Here is a 21154-nt window from a genome sequence, read left to right as displayed (position 1 = left end):
TGCTTCACTTACTTTTCCGGAATATAAATGCCACGCTGCTGCATCTGCTGACTAAAGTCGTCCTTGTTGTTGCACAAAGGGCACTTGAAAAAGTACCCCGCCGATTGGGCAAACTGTGCCATGCAGCTCCGATGGAACCAGACATTCTGACAGCACGAATCGATTCCAGCTTCCTGTACGGTCCCATCTCATCGTAGCAAATCCCACAGGCTTCGGTCCCGGATTATTTCACCTTACCCACCAGCGCTACGTGCTTATCGCACCACGACTGGAACGTATCCACGTAATGCGACAGGCACTCATTCTGCATCCCACAAAGCGTCTGAAATGAACGGAAGCACTTCTTCGTGCAACACAAAACGTTCGCATACCGTTCCTTGGGGCCCATGCATTAATTATTTCACGCTAAATCGAAGAGAAATCTACCCCCCACCCCTATAGTGACGTTTTTCCTATACCTAATGCATTGCTTGTCACAAAATCTTAGACCCCCCCCCCTCCCATGAGCATGACATAATATATGCATCAACCCTTGCAGATGTAACACTTTTGTCCTCGCATACGAGTTTCCTCATTTCTGATGTCCTCCTCCATGAATCCGAAGATTCCCTCCTCGTCTTCAGGTAACAATGTACACGTAGCAGGTATAATGACTAGTTTTGCCACGTATAGTAGACCAGTCCAGAATAGTGCATCGTACCGCAATCATGCTCAAACGCTTGACATACAGCATCTCTAGCCGTAATAAATTTAAAAAAAATCGGTTTCATCCGATCCTCCTTCATTCTCACCTCCAGCACGTCGATCGCCTTTTTGATTCGATGGATCTCGGCATGATTTTGGAGTAAATTTTCCTCCTTTAGATCGCCCTCGTCGAGAGCTTCCGGTTCCGCTACGGAGTAACGAATGCATACCGAGGATGGCCGCAAAAAAAAAATATAATAAAATAACGAAATTACAATGAATTTTACGGTTGAATTTTGGGCACATTAAAAATTTATTATTAATATTGGAAAGGAGAAATAATAAATTTCGTTTTTTAACGATACAATTATCAATGTTTTGGTTGGTGGTAGCCTTATACATTTTATGAATAATCACATTATACATTTTATGAATAATCAGCAATGGAAATTTGCCAAAAGGTATAAGGGGATTTTTATCAGTGCTGGCATCGGTAGCATTGGTGCTCAGTACGGAAAACCAGATCGACGAAAAACAAATCAAAGGAAAAAAAAAGAAATGAGATTAACAGAACTTTATCTGTACAAGTTCAGAAAAAGTTTCATATTTTTGAATTTCCTGCAGAGTTTTAAACTTTTTTCGAACAGTCCGCAATTCAAAAACAAGAGACAAAAGCGTGACATCAAATCCTATGTCCCGATCGATTCGTACAGAAGTTTCAATGCGCCGCCTGTTCGGAAAGGATTCCCCGTGACATGAGCGAGCGTCACTACGCGAAGCATGCCGGTCATACCTATCGGGTTGATATCGATCTGTACGATGAAACTACTGCCACGGCGATTGTAATCCGCTCCATGAAAGTGCAGCGGCAAGTGACGATCTACTGCGACAAATGCAACGTGCCTAAGAAATCGGCTTTCAGATTAGTATTCCACCGGTTGGTTTGGCAAACACGACCAGTACTCGCACTGTCTGGTTCTGCAGAATAATAAGAAGAAGCTGGAGCAGACAAAACTGATATCCGGCAGCTTGGGTGGATCCTTCCAGTTCCGCTACGGAGGAGTGAATGTATACCAGCATACCGAGTATGGCCGGGTTCTGTTTGGCGTCCAACAACGATGTCTATGTCTTCTCGGTCGCGAATGACTGTGACTTAGGCTTCTAGCACGGACTGAAGAAATCTGTAGCAACAATTGCAACAAGCGCGAGTCATTGACAGCTCAACATCGTTTACTTGTAAGCAAATGTTAACCCGATGTGTTCATCCCTAATCATTTTGGCCTATGGTCTTTCATTATACAAAAGAAGCGATATAATGACATGCTGTTTGACAACAGGCTCTCCCTTTCAATTTTCGTTAGAGAAAAAGAGATAACAGGCGGTACCCCCTAGTTTAATCTAGTACATATGAGTAGATAGTGTTGCCGTGAGGTACACTCGAAAATTGTAAATGTAAGTGCGTCAAATCAAATTTCGAGCCGCTCCGTCTGTCACTTCGTTTGTGCTAGAAGGTCCCGAAATAACGTGCTCAACTTTTTGGCTCAGCTCTGGTACTCCCTTCGGTCCCAAGCTAATCGATTCACCCCTCGAAACATAGGAAAAACCAATAACCCCTCATTTTATCTGTCAAACTTTCATAGCGAATCAAAACAAACATTGCGTAGTGCTAGAATTTCGACTAGAATGGGATACGTTAATCGTTTGCTTGGGACCAATAGGCTAGTCAAGTAGTGAGCGAATTTAAAATCGTTAGTTTCGTATTGATTGTTGACCCAGTGGTCTTAGAGTTACCTCTATGGCATTACTGCCCCTAAAATTGAATTTTTACAGAAATCATTAATTGACATGATTTCTGATATGCTTAAATCTAACTCCATGTTTGATGCTATTCAAACTGGAGTAAAATTTGCAAATAATATTGTCATGACTTTAAAATTCAGTAATGGATTTTAAAGCATTAAATATTGTAAATTGGAATGCTCGATCTCTTAAAGATAATGAAGACGAGCTATTTAACTTTTTGAGAGTTCATAACGTGCATATTGCCGTTATAACTGAAACGTTTCTTAAACCTGACCATAAGGTTAAGAAGGACGCAAATTACTTGGTTTATAGAAATGATCGTCTTGATGGACCCTGTGGTGGCGTTGCCATCATTATTCAAAGACGAATCAAACATAAAATTCTTTCTTCATTTGAAACCAAAGTTTTTGAAACTTTGGGAGTTTCTGTTGAAACAAAATTTGGACAACTTACGTTTATAGCTGCCTATTTGCCATTCCAATGCGTAGGCCAGTAAAAGAATTTTCTCAAGGGTGACCTCCAGAAACTTACCCGTCATAGGTCTAAATTCTTCATTATTGGTGATTTTAATGCAAAACACCGCTCATGGAATAATGCTCAAAGCAATTCCAATGGTAATATTCTGTTTGATGATTGTTCTGCAGGTTATTACACTATTCAATATCCAAACAGCCCAACATGCTTTTCTTCTGCAAGAAATCCCTCCACTATTGATTTGGTCTTAACTGATTGATGTCAACTTTGTAGCCAACTGGTTACCCATGCTGACTTCGGTTCTGATCACCTTCCAGTAACTTTTGAAATATCCCAAGAAATAATTTGTAATCCCAACAGCTCTACTTTCAATTACCATAGAGCTGATTGGGAGCAGTATCGAACATTTATGGAATATAACTTCGATCCAAACATTCCTTTGCAAACCAAAGATGAAATTAATTATGCTCTTGAATCTCTGACTACTTCTATAGTTGCAGCAAGAGCTGCCTCAGTACCAAAATGCGAGGTTAAATTCGATTCAATTATAATAGACGACGATCTTCAGCTCTTGATCCGTCTTGAAAATGTCCGTAGGAGACAATACCAAAGAACACGCGATCCTGCCATGAAGGTTATCTGGCGGGATTTGCAAAAACAAATTAAAAAGCGATTCTCTGCCCTGAGGAACAAAACTTTTGAAAATAATATTTCTAAATTAGACCCGAGTTCCAAACCCTTTTGGAAACTCACAAAAATTTTGAAAAAACCTCAAAGGCCTATTCCAGCGCTTAAAGAAGGTGGTAAAATTTTGATCACAAATTTGGAAAAAGCTCAGAAACTTGCTAAGCAATTCGAGAGTTCCCATAATTTCAGTTTGGGTCTTACTAGTCCTATTGAGAATCAGGTTGCTCGGGATTTTCTGAATATTTTCTCTCGGGAAAATATTTTTGATGATTCCTGGGGGACTGATTTGGACGAAGTAAGATCTATAACTAAAAAGTTTCAAAATATGAAAGCTCCTGGTGATGATGGAATTTTCTATATTCTCATCAAAAAACTCCCAGAGAGTACCTTGTCTTTCTTGGTGAAATTATTTAACAGATGTTTCCATTTGGCATACTTTCCTGATAAATGGAAAAATGCAAAAGTTGTTCCAATTTTGAAGCCGGATAAATATCCAGCTGAAGCTTCTAGCTACCGTCCAATAAGTTTGCTTTCTTCAATAAGTAAACTTTTTGAAAAGATAATTTTGAATAGAATGATGCTTCACATCAATACGAACTCAATTTTTGCAGATGAGCAGTTTGGATTTCGCCATGGGCATTCAACTACTCATCAACTCTTGAGAGTTACCAATTTAATTCGTTCAAACAAATCTGAAGGCCACTCAACTGGAGTTGCTCTTCTAGACATAGAAAAAACATTCGACAGTGTTTGGCATGAAGGTTTGATTGCTAAATTGAAAAAGTTTAATTTCCCGCTTTATATTATGAAATTAGTTCAAAATGATTCAACTGACAGAACTCTGCAGGTAAATTATCAAAATTCCAAATCTAACAGACTCCCTGTTAGAGCAACATTTTCACTTCGGACCTCCCTGATTTGCCTCAGGGTTGCCACAAATCTTTGTTCGCTGATGACACAGCCATTTCCGCTAAAGGAAGAAGTCTTCGTGTTATTTGCAGCAGGCTGCAGAAAAGTTTAGATATTTTCTCTTCTTATTTACAAAAATGGAAGATTTCTCCCAACGCTTCCAAAACTCAACTTGTAATATTTCCACATAAGCCTAGAGCTTCGTTTTTGAAACCTAGTAGTAGTCACATAGTCACTATGAACGGAGTTCCAATTTCCTGGTCAAACCAAGTGAAATATCTTGGATTAATACTTGACCAAAAATTAACTTTTAAAGATCACATTGAGGGCATTCAAGCTAAATGTAACAAATATATTAAATGTTTGTATCCTCTTATAAACAGGAAATCCAAACTTTGCCTGACGAATAAACTTCTAATATTTAAACAAGTTTTTAGACCGGCCATGCTTTACGCTGTGCCAATATGGTCTAGTTGTTGCACTACCAGGAAAAAAGCACTTCAAAGGATTCAGAACAAAGTTCTAAAGATGCTTTTGAAGTTGCCTCCCTGGTACAGTACTACCAACAATCAATACGAAACTAACGATTTTAAATTGGCTCACCAATTTAGTAGCCTATTGGTCCCAAGCAAACGATTAACGTACCCTATTCTAGTTGAAATTCTATTACTACACTATGTTTGTTTTGATTCGCTATGAAAGTTTGACAGATAACATCAGGGGTGTGTGGATTCATGCAGAACATGCAGGGGTGAGTGAAATAGCTTGGGACTGCTTGGGACCGTTGTTCTGGTACTGAGTGAGCCAAAAATAATAATGATTTTCTTCGGGACCCAGTGGTCTTAGAGTTACCTCTATGGTTATAACATAGTTAACATGGTTATAACATAGAGGTAACTCTAAGACCACTGGGTCCCGAAGAAAATCATTATTATTTTTGGCTCACTCAGTACCAGAACAACGGTCCCAAGCAGTCCCAAGCTATTTCACTCACCCCTGCATGTTCTGCATGAATCCACACACCCCTGATGTTATCTGTCAAACTTTCATAGCGAATCAAAACAAACATAGTGTAGTAATAGAATTTCGACTAGAATGGGGAACGTTAATCGTTTGCTTGGGACCAATAGGCTAGTCAAGTAGTGAGCCAATTTAAAACCGTTAGTTTCGTATTGATTGTTGTTATAACTCTCCAGTCTGGACATTTTCTAAGACTAGAAGGTCCCGAAATAACGTGCTCAACTTTTTGGCTCAGCTCTGGTACCATAGAGGTAACTCTAAGACCAGAAGGTCCCGAAGAAACGAGCTCAACTTTTTGGCTCAGCTCTGGTACCACAAACGAAGTGACAGACGGAGCGGCTCGAAAACTTTGGTGACTAACCTGCTATTGCAATTTTTCAGTGTACCACATGGCAACACCACTACTACTGGATTGTACCACATGGCAACACTACTACTAGATTGAACTAGCATTTTAACCGAATGTACTAGAATGTTTTGGTTCTATCTCTTTCACTCTACTCAAAACTGAAATGCATAAAAAAATGACAAAATGATACGCACTCTTTGCACACTGTCAAAGAATTATTGTACACAAAATCAACTTTGTTCAAATCAAAACAAAAAAACTAACCCATCTGGTGGATGATGGCACAAGCTTCCAAGAAAATTCTATTATAGTGAACCACATTATTTTAATGGATTTCTTCGCCAGTAAGTCGTCTGTCACTTCGTTTGTGCTGGTACTATCTTCGGTCCCAAGCTAATCGATTCACCCCTCAAAACATACGTAAATCTACTGACCCCTCATTTTATCTGCCAAACCTTCATAGCGAATCAAAACAAACATTGTGTAGTACTAGAATTTCGACTAGAATGGGGTACGTTAATCGTTTGCTTGGGACCAATAGGCTAGTCAAGTAGTGAGCCAATTTAAAATTGTTAGTTTCGTATTGATTGTTGCTGGTACCATAGAGGTAACTCTAAGACTAGAAGGTCCCGAAATAACGTGCTCAACTTTTTGGCTCAGCTCTGGTACTCTCTTCGGTCCCAAGCTAATCGATTCACCCCTTCGAAACATAGGAAAATCCACTAACCCCTCATTTTATCTGTCAAACTTTCATAGCGAATCAAAACAAACATTGTGTAGTACTAGAACTTCGACTAGAATGGGATACGTTAATCGTTTGCTTGGAACCAATAGGCTAGTCAAGTAGTGAGCCAATTTAAAATCGTTAGTTTCGTATTGATTGTTGCTGGTACCATAGAGGTAACTCTAAGACTAGAAGGTCCCGAAATAACGTGCTCAACTTTTTGGCTCAGCTCTGGTACTCTCTTCGGTCCCAAGCTAATCGATTCACCCCTCGAAACATAGGGAAAACCAATAACCCCTCATTTTATCTGTCAAACTTTCATAGCGAATCAAAACAAAAATTGCGTAGTACTAGAATTTCGACTAGAATAGGGTACGTTAATCGTTTGCTTGGGACCAATAGGCTAGTCAAGTGGTGAGCCAATTTAAAATCGTTAGTTTCGTATTGATTGTTGCTGGTACTCTCTTCGGTCCCAAGCTAATCGATTCACCCCTCGAAACATAGGAAAAACCAATAACCCCTCATTTTATCTGTCAAACTTTTATAGCGAATCAAAACAAACATTGCGTAGTACTACACTGAGGCAAAAGTACTTAAGAATTCCATAACGCATAACTTATGAACCCGGATGATTTTGATTTCATAAGACGCTTATGCATTTCATAAGCGTGACTTATGATTTCAGAAGCGTCGATGAAGTTATAATTTTTGGATTTGAAGTCAGTTTGTCAAAATGGCGAATCATGAAAGCCTTGTGTTCAACGAACAGAAATTAATTGCAGATTTAATTTCGAATATACCGGATGTGTGCATTAGACTATTTCAGTAGGCAAAACTACACTTAATCGACTTGCTAACGTTGGATGAAGCTTTTTTTGTTCGCTTCAACCAAATTTGGAGCTGGGTGTTGGATTGACGGCAGAGGATTTGTATTTGCATCCTATTTTAAATGATTTATGCTTTTTTAATTGATGTCATTTCAAAGACCTTTAAAAATTTTTGCTAGTGGAAAAAGTTCTAGATTTCGCAAGAGGTGGCCAACCCCTGAAAGAAAAAGCAGTTATAATCAGAAATCCGATCGATGTAAGTTCCTGTTTCTTATTATTTCCTCGTGTTTTACCCCATTTTGTTTGTTTCATTTTCACAGGATCTGCAAGTGCTTAAAGAGGAAATTCAGGAAAGTTATCCATCCGCTGATGAAGATTCCAGCCATGTAAACAAACCAGTTAACGAAATTGATTATTCGAGTGAGTTCGTTCTACTAGCAACTTCGAGTTAAGCAACCGGAAAGCAGACGACAATCACGGACGCAGCTGTATTTAAGTTTGAAATTACCACTAAACAGTCAAATTTGGTAGCGGAAAGTGCAGAAATTATTTACTGAAAGTTCTACAGAAAAGCTCGAGAAAAGAGGATTATTTTCACTCCGAAGCACTATCAGATCAGTGAGCCTATATCGAATAAAAAGCTTTCTCCAGCTGTACGTATCGTCGAGGTTTTAGAGTCAGAAGTAGCAGAGCATTTTCCTGTGCACAGACACGTGGAACAAAACAACGTTATTTTATCATACATTTGACAAAGTTCTAAAAATCTACTCCTTTACTTCTTCTAGGAAAGAGAAGAATATTCGACATCAGCGAACAGGGAATCACCTCCTTTTCTATTGCCAAACCATCTCCGAGCTCTTTTGGTAAAAACAAATTATTAAAAATAGAAGAGTTTGAGAAACATAGAGAAACAGTATACGCAATGTGCAGAAATTTGGAAAAAGGAGCATATGATGATCATTTATTAGCTTATGAAGCCGTAGAAAGATGTGATTCAATGTGTATTATTGATATTAATACAGTGATTGGATCTCCATTTTCTATTTATGAAGTGAAAACCATTATTATTTCATGATTAATAATGATTTTAACTAGATGTAGAGAATATTATTAAGTTCAGTATTATAAATAAACCTATTATAATCAATTATATTTCAATAAAAGAACATTTAAGCCGTAGCAAATGATTGAATATTTTCCAGCAAGAACTCATAAGTTGATCGAGTTTTGCCCATCGTTAAAATAAATGACGGTTGGATAGATTTCGATCTATTTATGAGCTTCTTGTGATAATTAAATTTCTATTAAAAAAAAATCATACGGCATACATCAGAATATTATAGCAAGTTAAAAATGATATTCATAACAACGCATTCTGATTTACACAAGTAAATACGTATGTTATTCATAACATATGGATATGATTTTCCTAAGACAACTTATGAAAATCTTAAGTGGTATGATGAACAAATTCCCCTCTGAAATCATAAGATAAACTTATGATTTCCATAACAGATCCTTTTGTCGTAAAGTCATAAGTGATTCTTATTGAATTCTTAAGTACTTTTGCCTCAGTGTAGAATTTCGACTAGAATGGGATACGTTAATCGTTTGCTTAGGACCAATAGGCTAGTCAAGTAGTGAGTCAAGTTAAAATCGTTAGTTTCGTATTGATTGTTGTTATAACTCTGTAGTCTGAACGTACTATTAGAGTTACCTCTATGGTTATAACATGTTATAGCGCTATCTTGATGGTGGTTTCTGTGTTATAATTATTTGACAACCGTTATAACATGTTATAACTGCTCAGTCTGGCCAGCGTTTTAGATCATGCGACACTGTAACTACTACTATGTTATAGTACGTTCAGACTACAGAGTTATAACATGTTATAGCGCTATCTTGATGGTGGTTTCTGTGTTGCAATTATTTGACAACCGTTATAACATGTTATAACCACAAACGAAGTGACAGACGGAGCGGCTCAAAATTTGATTTGACGCACTTACGTTTGAAATTTTCGAGTGTACCTTACGGCAACACTATCTACTCATATGTACTAGCTTAAAGTATATAGTTGATGCTATTGGCTTTGACGGCGAATCTATAGCTCTTTACTCCTATGGTAAAATCCGTAAGCAAACGTCAGACTGTGCGTGAAATTTACTTTCAAAAACGAAGAGGTTCGCAAGTGGTGCTGGTGCTGAAGAGTTGAACTGCTGTTGGATGATCAGATTGATTTCGTCCAGGCACTCCGACTGGATGGAACTAAAGAAAAGGACCGGAAAGCACCGGTATCTGAGGCGGAAAGGAAGAAGATGGACATTGAGGAAACGAAGAAATCACTTCCAGTTTTTCCATTCAAGGAGGATCTCATAGCCGCTATAAAAGAACACCAGATTCTTATTATCGAAGGAGAAACGGGTTCGGGAAAAACGACACAGATTCCACAGTATCTCTATGAAGCTGGGTTTACAAACGACGGCAAGAAGATTGGATGTACTCAGCCTCGTCGCGTGGCAGCGATGTCTGTGGCGGCACGTGTTGCACAGGAAATGGGCGTCAAGTTGGGCAACGAAGTTGGTTATAGTATTCGTTTCGAGGATTGCACATCCGAGCGGACTGTCATTAAATACATGACAGATGGTACGTTGCACAGGGAGTTTCTTTCGGAACCGGACCTAGCTTCGTATAGTGTGATGATTATCGATGAAGCTCACGAGCGTACGTTGCACACGGACATTCTGTTTGGATTGGTGAAGGACATTGCGCGGTTTCGGTTGGATTTGAAACTACTGATTTCCAGTGCCACGTTGGATGCGGAAAAGTTTTCGGATTTCTTCGATGATGCGAACATATTCCGTATTCCTGGTCGTCGTTTTCCGGTACATAGTTAGATTTGACTTGCTTTGTGTTTTGCTGTAAAATCTAACTTTTTCTCTTCTAGGTTGATGTCTTCTACACCAAAGCACCGGAAGCAGATTATATCGATGCATGTGTGGTGTCGGTTCTACAGATTCATGCCACTCAGCCTCTTGGAGACATTCTTGTATTTTTAACTGGTAAGTGGGTCTATTTCTATGCGATGTTAAAAAATTACATTTTTTTTTTCGTTCCAGGACAAGAGGAAATCGAAGCCTGCCAGGAGATGCTCCAGGATCGCGTCAAGCGGTTGGGTTCCAAACTCAAGGAACTACTCATCCTTCCCATTTATGCCAATCTGCCGTCGGACATGCAGGCGAAAATTTTCGATCCAACTCCACCGAACGCCCGGAAAGTCGTACTGGCCACCAACATCGCCGAGACATCACTAACCATCGATAACATAATGTACGTGATCGATCCGGGCTTTGCAAAGCAAAATAATTTTAACTCCAGAACCGGGATGGAGACCCTGATGGTCGTGCCCATTTCGAAAACGTCTGCCAATCAACGTGCAGGTCGAGCAGGGCGCGTTGCCCCTGGCAAGTGCTTTCGTCTGTACACAGCCTGGGCATACAAACACGAGCTGGAAGACAACACCGTCCCGGAAATTCAGCGCATAAACCTGGGCAATGCCGTGCTAATGCTTTGCTTTATTTCGATTTCCTCGATCCTCCACCACATGAAACGTTGGTTTTGGCATTGGAGCAACTTTACGCCCTAGGGGCATTGAATCACCACGGTGAACTGACCAAACTTGGACGACGGATGGCGGAATTTCCGGTCGATCCCATGATGACAAAAATGCTGCTTGCTAGTGAAAAGTACAAATGTTCCGAGGAGGTGGTGGCCATCGCTGCAATGCTATCGGTGAATGGAGCCATCTTCTACCGACCGAAAGATAAAATCATCCACGCAGATACGGCTCGGAAGAACTTCAACCACATGCACGGGGACCACTTGAGTTTGCTGCAGGTCTACAACCAATGGGCCGAATCGGACTACAGCACTCAGTGGTGTTACGAAAATTTTATTCAGTTCCGTTCGATGAAACGAGCTCGCGATGTCCGGGAGCAGCTGGTTGGGTTAATGCAGCGAGTCGAAATCGAAATGGTTTCCAGTCTGCCGGAAACGACCAACATCCGGAAGGCTATTACAGCCGGGTACTTTTATCACGTCGCTCGGTTCTCCAAGGGGAGGTCACTACAAAACGGCCAAGCACAATCAGACGGTGATGATCCATCCGAATTCGGCACTGTTCGAAGAACTACCTCGTTGGGTGCTGTACCACGAGCTGGTGTTTACGACGAAGGAGTACATGCGGTCGGTGATTGAAATCGAAAGCAAGTGGCTGCTGGAGGCGGCACCGCATTACTACAAACCGAAGGAGCTCGAGGATTCCACCAATAAAAAGATGCCGAAAACGATCGGTCGGGCCACGCTGACCGAGGCGTAGGTTGTGATGAGACGGTTTGGGGTAATTCAAGAGCATTTTTCGCACTATGTATTCAACGGGAATTGTTGTTATTTGCGATGACATTATCCTACCTAGGGTGTCGGGTGTAAATTAGTGATCTTTAGGGACAAATAGGTGAAATATAAGGTTGCTGCAACCATGCTATATTGTATGTCAGTAGAGAGCTTCATAAGGCTAGCCCGTCTAATCCCAGTCGCGCTCCTTTCCGTTTCTTCAGGTCCGGTTAGGTGGATTAGGTATTCTCTGGCACGCCGAAGCCAACTGCAGGGCTGTTACAAGTGTCGCAAATTTTGTGCGGTTTTATAGCTTTTGAAGTGCGGATTTTGCGGAAAGCTTATCGACATTGAACACATTTTTTTAAATGATATTTTAGCTTGCCCAACCAACTATTAATAACTTTACTGCTTTACTTCTTTATTAAATAATAGAAGGTCTTTCTAAACGTAGATTTTCCTGGAGTCTTCAAATAATTAGAATCGAAACTTAGTTGAATTAACCCTAAGTGGAACTAATCCGCGCCAAAGCAAATCTGAGATGGCAGTCCACGAATACCTCAGATTTGCGAATTTAGCGTAGTCGTAACAACGCCGTCCTTGACGGGAACTAACAAAGTTTATACTATTTCAAACAATCGCTGATAGGAAGTTTTTTCGCCAAGTGAATGATGAAATACTCACAATGATTTCACTGTCTAAGATTTATTGCTGTCTCTAATAGCATATGTAGCAAAGCTATACATTATTTTTCTCTCGTCTCAATACCTACTTACTACCAAAAGTGGATGTGTTAATAACACAATCAATGATTAACAATTAAAAAAAAAAACCCTCACTGAATTCAACCATACACAGCAGAACATACAAAATCAAATCTCTCTTTAAAATATGCCCCGACCCGTCCGCTCTAATGCTGCGACCACTGGATCGACTTGATGTCGATACCTTCCTGGACCATCTCCCACAGCGGGGACATCTCTCGGAGTCGAGTCACGTGCTTGATGCACTTTTCAGCTATGTAGTCGATTTCCTCGATGGTGGTAAACCGTCCGATGCCAAAGCGAATCGAGCTGTGAGCCAGATCTTCGTCGGCACCAATCGCACGCAGCACATACGACGGTTCCAGCGAAGCCGAAGTGCAAGCCGACCCACTCGAGAGGGCAACGTCTTTCAGCGCCATCAACAGCGATTCACCCTCAACGTATGCAAACGACAGATTGATACATCCGGGATAAGAATGAACTGGATCGCCATTGCGGATGACTTTCGGTAGCGATGCGAAGATTTGGTCCATCAGGCGTTTCGAGAGGAACTCCATCCATTTGTGATCGTACTCCATTTCACGGCTAGCGATTTCACAGGCTTCCCCCAATCCAACGACCAGTGGAGTCGGAACGGTTCCACTTCGAATGCCACGCTCCTGGCCACCTCCGCTCTGAATGGCTTCCACACGAACTCGAGGACGAATGCGAGTTGAATGCGAGAGGCTCCCAAACATACAAACTTTGCTCTTTCATTATCACGACGTTCTTATGCATAATCTAGTGTGACGTAACGTTGGATCATGCGTAAGAATACCGTGAGAACGAAGGAGTCGACTACATTCTTTCTGCCGCACCTATAGTACCGCACACGGTTCCCGCGCTGACTGTTCCTTACTTTCTCACTCTAATCAAAATTTCCTTCGATGAGTGAGAAAACAGCACCCCGTCAACGCGAGTGAGAACGCGAGTTGCCAGATCATTGCACACAAAACCAACTTGAATTAATTCAAATCAAAAATACTAGCGAACCTGGCGGTGAGCGGCGGAAAGTGGTCTAAAATTCTATTACAGAGAACCACCTTATTTTAATTAATTTCTTCGGAGAAAGTCGTCTGTAACTTCGTTTGTGTTAACTCTCCAGTCTGGACAGCGTTTTAGATGTATGATTCGTCAAGTTTATACAACTCAACGGTTGGTTGGTTGTCTTTATTAAGGAGATTTTCAGCCAGACGCTGGTTCATCTCCGATACAACTCAATGTTTCAATTGAGGTAAACTATGTATCTTATAATTACAAAAGCAAACTTAAAATTACAATTATATGCAAATGCAAAATAAAACTTGACAAATCATCGTCAATCCCCTTGGGCAGGGCCTGACGATATGAATCTGATTTTGATCAGTGACCGAGTACCATATCTAGAGCTGGAATTAGGGCGTAACAGCTTTTGTAAACAATGACTTCTCTTGATGATTTCTCGGAAGCCATAGCTCTCCCTGGCAAATCGACATCACCCTCTAGTAGAGGAAGACTTCTCCTACCCGATGAATATGATAGTTTGTGTAGGCGTGCCTTGAATTCCGAGAAATCAACGAAAGAAATCATTGTTCACAAAGGCTGTTACGCCCTAATTCCAGCTCTATCTAGAATATGATACATTACCTCACTATGAACCTATCATTTCTAGCCTATCTGAACTATTTAATGAATGGAAACCATAACCTGGGTTACGCTCCCCCTAAGCGGGCCCTCCGCATCCTATCTCTGTCTTATCTCAAATACCAAATGCCAATGATTTGCATGTATCAATAAATAAATTGGAAATTCCGTTCAATCAAATAAACCCATACCCCTCTCACTTGGCCAGGCTTCAGAATAGTCCAGTGGGCAGTGCACTCTACACTCCAAGTTCCCTTTCTTTCAAATTCACCCCAAATTTGATATTTTACTCCTTTGAGTGTTGATTAATCACAATGAAACATTGTGACAGAGCCCTGACTTGAGGTTACTAGAGTATTAAATAATCTAGGTCCTATTTAGTAGACCTGTGCGCCGCCGCGCCACGCCGCCGCCGCCGACGATTTTCATACGCCGCCGCCGCCGGTGAAATTTAGTCGGCGCGCCGCCGCAGCAAAATCTTTCACGCCGCCGAATAAATTGATGTCACGCCGATGAAAAATCTGTAGCAGCTTTTCGGTAAAATGCATCTTGAACGCGTTGAAATTAGATCTTGTGTGTGGTGCAGCGATTGTAATTTAGTTTTTTGACATTTGTTCGCACTTTTTCGATCTAGCACAGGGGAATGAATCATTCGGATCGGATTTACACCCAAGTAACAATCTAAATGCTTGGAAAATTTATTATTATTTTATCATTATTTTACCCTTGCAGCCTGTGGTAGCTCATACTTTTAACAGTAGCTGTAAGGTGGTTCTGTATCACTACTTATAATTGAAGTATAAAACCAGAACAAAACATGCAATTATGTGTTATGGCATACTTTTTAGGACCTTGAAGCACTCTTATACTTTCATTAAAGCCTCATTACAACTATCATCTATATCAGAGGCTCAAGATTCATAGATAAGAAAAATTCTAAAACAAAAATAAAAAATACTCTGAAAAATTTTACCAATAAAAAAAAAACGTCGAAAATGAGTGCGTGAAAATTTAATAAATCGAGTGCCTTCAGTGTTTTTGAACACGATGAAGATGAGACGATCGCCAATATGAAACTCCTACAGCATTACAGCTATGGGCTTCCTCATTTAACATAAGGCACAGTGCGGTGAAGGAGCTCTCAAATATATTGAACAAGCGGCTTTCCGATACACTTCCGAAAGATCCACGAACCCTTTTTAAAACTACGCATACAGTTTCACTAAATCCGATTAGAGATGGACAGTATTGGCATCACGGCTTTAAACTTTGTATTGTAAAAACTTTTAGTGGAGCCCATGAGCATTTTTTGTATATTGATTACAAGAGAAATAGGAGGATCGCTTGGAATGTTGACTTTTTGATAGGTTGCCAAGGTTTTTGTTTTGCTTTTATTCGCTGTAACCTAATAAAACCAGCAAACTAGCTATAGAGCTAACATATAACTTAACGCTCTCAAGTTGGACTAGGAAATGCTAAGATACAACCATTAGGTTTATGTTATGCTTTAGAATTCCAATCTAGGCAAATATGTTATATTGAGGCATTTTTTAGAAGTAGCAAGTTATAACGAAACAAATGTCGCTGTATGAGAAAATTTCACACAATATGATTAATTACGCTTTAATTAATAGGCGATAGCACACTTACATACATCTATGTATAATTAAATAATATGTAACTGGTTATTGTTCAACAGTAATAACAGTTTTGAACTAAATAGATAAACTTTTAATTATTCATTCATTCATGGTGCTAAAATAGACAAAATAAAAATATTCTTATATTTTAGGATTAATATGGGGCACTGAATTTGTGCACCTATTTGGTATAATAATCATCATAAATATTGAACGACATGCTTTGAAGCATATATTGGTTCAAAATTGTAATAAAGTCGTCTTGTTTTCAATATACAACAATATCAACATTGTTACAAACTGTCATTGATCATGATTTCACATCAAACATCGAAAGAATAAAACCAAAATAAAATATTTCTCAATATTAACTATCATCCAAATAAATCCAACTTAAAACCTTAAAGGTTGTCAACATGTTTTGCGTATCATGTTTTATCAACTTCTTCAGTAACGATTTATGCGGTTGTAACATAGTTGTGTGGTAGTCATCAAAAGGTAGTTAAAACTTTCTGACCAGGAGGAGGTTTTATGCTTTCATTTTTAACAACCACGGGTAGAGTGTGATAAAACTGTCATAAAACTTATGCTCCTAAGGTGGTTCGCATATCAAGTTTTAATCTGGGCCAATTGGTCATGACATAGTTTTATACGAGGGGGGTGACACATCTAAATCTCAAGTCTAGATGCTCAACAAATCTCCCACTAGCGAATCAATCTTCGAAAAATCTTCTTTCATTTCTCGCATCTACTTGCTTGGCGCATCATCTTTTTGCAGGTAATCTTCAAAATCGTCGTCAATCTTCTTTCTATCTACTCAGCGTGCACACAATTAGCCTCAGCAAAACACAATCTTTCCTGCATCGTAGATAGAGTCGGCCCCCTCGGTTTTATAGCGGTTAAGAAGGGGATGTTAAAGCAATGTGGTCGTCAGTGAAGGTTTAATAATTTGGTCATATGAACTGCTATAAAGCTTCAATAAAACAAACAATTGTTGCTTCGACATAAAGGGGAATAAGTGACTATTATTAACAATACGTTGATACTAGAGCTTTTTTTATTTAATCTCTTACAGGTCTAAGTTGTGCGGGATTCTACGTACACCCGAAATACATCATCTTCAAATAAACAAACAAAAAGTTATAAGACTACAATGCGTGTACATTCAAAATAAACACAACATTTAAACCACCGACAAATAGTCATAACACTGGCAATTTGTTCATCGAACATGCATTTAACAGTCAATTTAAATGTTTTTAGTTGGTAGTACCGCCACCTGTGGCGCGCATAGTCAATAACCCTTGCATTTGACGTTTACACACTATCGCCATTTGTTCAGCGTACTATTCATCACAGTTTACTCAACAGATGGCGGTAGTGTTTTAACGACGAAGTTTTATATTGAAAAATATTCAATGTGTTATGTCTGTTTGTTTATTTTTAAACTTTTCTTAAACTTAATATAAGGGTTGTAACACTTTGCCATCCGAATCCACCAACAAGCACTTGAGATACTTTTCTAAACAAATTCTGCATGCACGGCCAATGAGAACGACTCAAAATTGAGTAAGAGTTACTTATATTTGAGTTCAGGTTACTCAAATTCGCGAAAACGTAGATTACTCATATAATGAGTATATTTTCCGACGCTTTTTCAAGGGGTTCAGGGGTCGACGGAAAACAGCAGAGATGCTCAAAGCTGACCCCCATGCTAGCCGCACAAATGTTGCATCAACTATTCTGTAATATCTGGAACACCGCGACTTTTCCGGCCGACTTGATGCAAGTAAGATGCCTGAAGGTTCCAAAGAAGGGGGATCTGACTGTGTGCGACAATTGGCGAGGCATCATGTTACTGTGTATTGTTCTCAAAGTTCTGTGCAAAGTTATCCTGAATCGGATACAGGAGAAAATCGACGCGACTCTCCGACGGCAGCAGGCAGGATTCCGTGCCGGAAGATCTTATGTGGACCATATTGTCACGCTCCGCATCATTATGGAGCAGGTCAATGAATTCCAAGAGTCCCTTTATTTGGTTTTCATTGACTATGAAAAAGCTTTCGACCGTCTCAATCACGAGAATCTGTGGGGCGCCCTGAGTCGCAAGGGAGTCCCGGATAAAATCGTCAACCTCATCGAAGCGCAGTATGAGGCTTTCACGTGCAGAGTTCTGCATAACGGAGCCTTGTCCAACCCTATCCGTGTAGTCGCTGGTGTGAGACAAGGATGTATACTAGAGTGATGCAAAATTTGAAATTTTCACTCCACAATACTTAAACGATTCCAAATCGGATCCTGACTAACCTCTCAAAATTTGAACCCATTTGGTGAGAAACTGAGATGGCACAAACCATTTGAAGTTTGTATGGGAATTACTATAGTAAAACCAAGATTTTTGTTCATGTCTATCTAATAATTCACCATATCGGTCTGCATCAAAATTTGTCAATTGTGCTTGTAGGAAATTTTCCCAGCTACAACTTTGCTGAAGATCACTTTTTGATTGAATGCAAGGATCGAAAGTTATCAATGGTGCAATGCGCTGATGTCTTATGATCATGCTCAATCAACTGCTCAGCAGGCAACATTGGTGTTTCTGAAGCGTTGAATAGGACACAAAAATCATGGCTACTATGTCACACTGCAAAATACAGTGTTGCCTACAGAGCAGCTGCTTGATCATGTCGTAAGTTTACCAATCTCTTAAATAATTAATAACATTTTCCTGTCTCGTTTTACCTAGAAACAATCTTGAGCAAAGTTGTAGCTGAGAAAATTTTCTATAAGAATGGCTATCGAACTGTTTTGCAGCTCAATATGGAAAAAGAATAGAAGGCAATGAACAAAAAGTTGAGATTTCCCATAGTAATTTACATGTAAACTTCAAATGGCTTGTGCGAAGTCTGTTTCTAACCAAATGAGTTGTAACTTTGGGAGGCTAATCAGAACCCGTTTTGAAACCATTTAAGCACTGTGGAGCGAAAAAGTCAAAATTTGCATCAGTCTAATGTATACTATCACCGCTACTGTTTCTCATCGTAATCGACGAGATCATGGTAGGTGCAATTGACCGTGTACCGTGAACCGTGGGCTGCTTTGGCAAGCCTATCACCATGGAGCATCTCAACGACTTCGATTTGGCTGATGATGTTGCACGAATGCTGCACGAATCAAGAGGGCTAGGGCTGCCTTTGCGAGTTTACGAAACGTATGGAGATCCAACCAGATAAGTCAACGCACCAAAATCCGAATTTTCAACTCAAACGTGAAATCTGTGTTGTTATACGCCAGCGAGACGTGGTGTGTATCAGCGGAGAACACTCAAAAGCTGCAGGTCTTCATCAACCGATGCCTGCGGTATATAGTTCGTGCCTGGTGGCCTCACAACTGGATCTCGAATGCCGAGCTCCATCGTCAATGTCATCAGAAGCCGATAGCAACAGAAATTTGAGAGCGAAAGTGGAGGTGGGTCGGCCACACACTTCGACGGGGCGGAAACGAAATCTGCAAGCAAGCGCTGGATTGGAATCCGGCAGGACATCGCAGCAGAGGCAGACCCAGGGGCTCATGGCGGCGGAGCCTCAATAAGAAAATTAAGCAAGTCGATAGGAATCTGACCTGGGCCCAGGTCAAGGTAAAAGCGAGCAGCCGCCCAGGATCGAAGTCTTTCACGTTGGCCCTTTGCACCCCACATTCGAGAAGCTTTCCCCGGGAAAGTGTCGGAAAATTTACTCCAACTATGAGTGACCTACGTTTTAGCGATTTTGAATAATCTGAACTTAAATGTGGGTAGCATTTTTGTCCATGTGCGTTTGGTTTGGAAAGTATTTTTTTTTTCTAAAGCATTAAAAATAAACACACGCCGACCCACGCCGCCACGCCGCCGCCGCCGAAAGCAAACGGCGTGACGCCGCCACGCCGCCGCCGCCGGCAGAAAATAACATATCACGCCGCCGCCGAAGATATTTTGATCGGCGCACAGGTCTACTATTTAGGATTATATCTGAAAAATCCTAATCTGGCCAACGCCCATTGCATTTTTAAGAGGCAGATTCGACATGAAATTTTGAAATAAACATCTTTGATGTGACTTAATTTTGAATTATTATCAACATGAATTCTAAACGTGCATCACGGTGTACTAACTCCTAAATATCCACATTATGGGATATATAGAAAGCACAATCGTTATGGTGGCACACTTGCCCTCCATGATTGCACGGACTAACGAACAGTACAGCGCAGCCCGCAGGCATAGCGGATTGCGAAAGTATCAGCAACAAATTCGTTGAAAACCAATTTTTTTAAAGGAGAGGCTTAATTATCATATCACGCATTTAGGAGAAGTTCAGGAAAACTCTTCTCCCCCTTTCGTCACGTTTTTCTCGATGTACCTAATGCATTGCTTGTCACAAATTTCTCCAATCCAACTTTCCCCGTAGAGCGCGTTGTACTTAATAGATCGTCCCACACCAACCGGAGCTTTTTTTACAGCAGTGATTGTGATGTTATCACTTAGATGAAAACAACAATGTCGGTGTTTTAAATACGTTTTGCACTATTTTTTGTTTGTTTTATTAGTTATAATGTTACCATTATTCACACTAAAATTAAGTTTAATAATATTTGTTTCCGTCAATATCCGCATTAAGACATTGACCAAATCATTCACTGTGTTTTCTTCCAGTAGTATGTTCATTCATGGAGTTTTGCACCTCTCTCTAGCAAGGTTCTGTTTTGGTCTGGTTACCAGCCGCTTTGCCAGTATACACAGGCCTACAACAGTTGCAGCGATAGAAAGGTTTCAGAAATGCGTTCGGTCACAATCCTTCCAACAAGCTTCCTGCACACGCCTTGAATGAACTTCCAATGAACAGTTGTGATTCTTTTGATCCATAGCTAGCTTCAACCATGTGTGTGTGTTTGTGTTTGTAGGGTGTCTATTTTTGAAGCAATTGGATCATATAAAATACAAAAAGAAAGAAAAAGAGCTTGTAGAGCTTTTATACTATCCAAAACACGAAGAAAGTGTAGTTTATATGGAAAGAAAAAACAAACGAACAAAAAAGAACTAACTTCTACCATTTAGCGCACTACGTTGCTGCCACCTCTCATAAAAATTGGACATAAACATTTAAAATTCATTGACATCATGCATATTTAGGAAATTCCATCCAACACAGTTAGAAGTACTGAAAACATTTCCTTTTTCTTCA

General features: G+C 40.1%; 1 protein-coding gene and 1 pseudogene across 1 annotated transcript; one reads left to right on the top strand and one right to left on the bottom strand.

The window, feature by feature from the left end:
- The first annotated feature begins 1439 nt into the window (after window positions 1-1439).
- Window positions 1440-12529, top strand: LOC135703621 (probable pre-mRNA-splicing factor ATP-dependent RNA helicase mog-4; annotated as a pseudogene).
- A 155-nt stretch (window positions 12530-12684) lies between these two features.
- Window positions 12685-13407, bottom strand: LOC135703552 (cysteine desulfurase-like). The gene has a single exon (XM_065224794.1). The coding sequence runs from the start codon at window positions 13368-13370 to the stop codon at window positions 12780-12782; it is 591 nt and encodes a 196-aa protein (XP_065080866.1). The 5' UTR covers window positions 13371-13407; the 3' UTR covers window positions 12685-12779.
- Between the last annotated feature and the right edge of the window lie 7747 nt (window positions 13408-21154).

Source organism: Ochlerotatus camptorhynchus, unplaced genomic scaffold (assembly GCF_037179485.1).
Source record: "Ochlerotatus camptorhynchus isolate MF236.1 unplaced genomic scaffold, CSIRO-AGI_Acam_v1.1 ptg000216l, whole genome shotgun sequence".
NCBI classification, from domain to species: Eukaryota; Metazoa; Arthropoda; class Insecta; order Diptera; family Culicidae; genus Ochlerotatus; species Ochlerotatus camptorhynchus.
The sequence above is the reverse complement of the archived record's forward strand: the minus strand, read 5'-3'. Positions and strand labels throughout refer to the sequence as shown.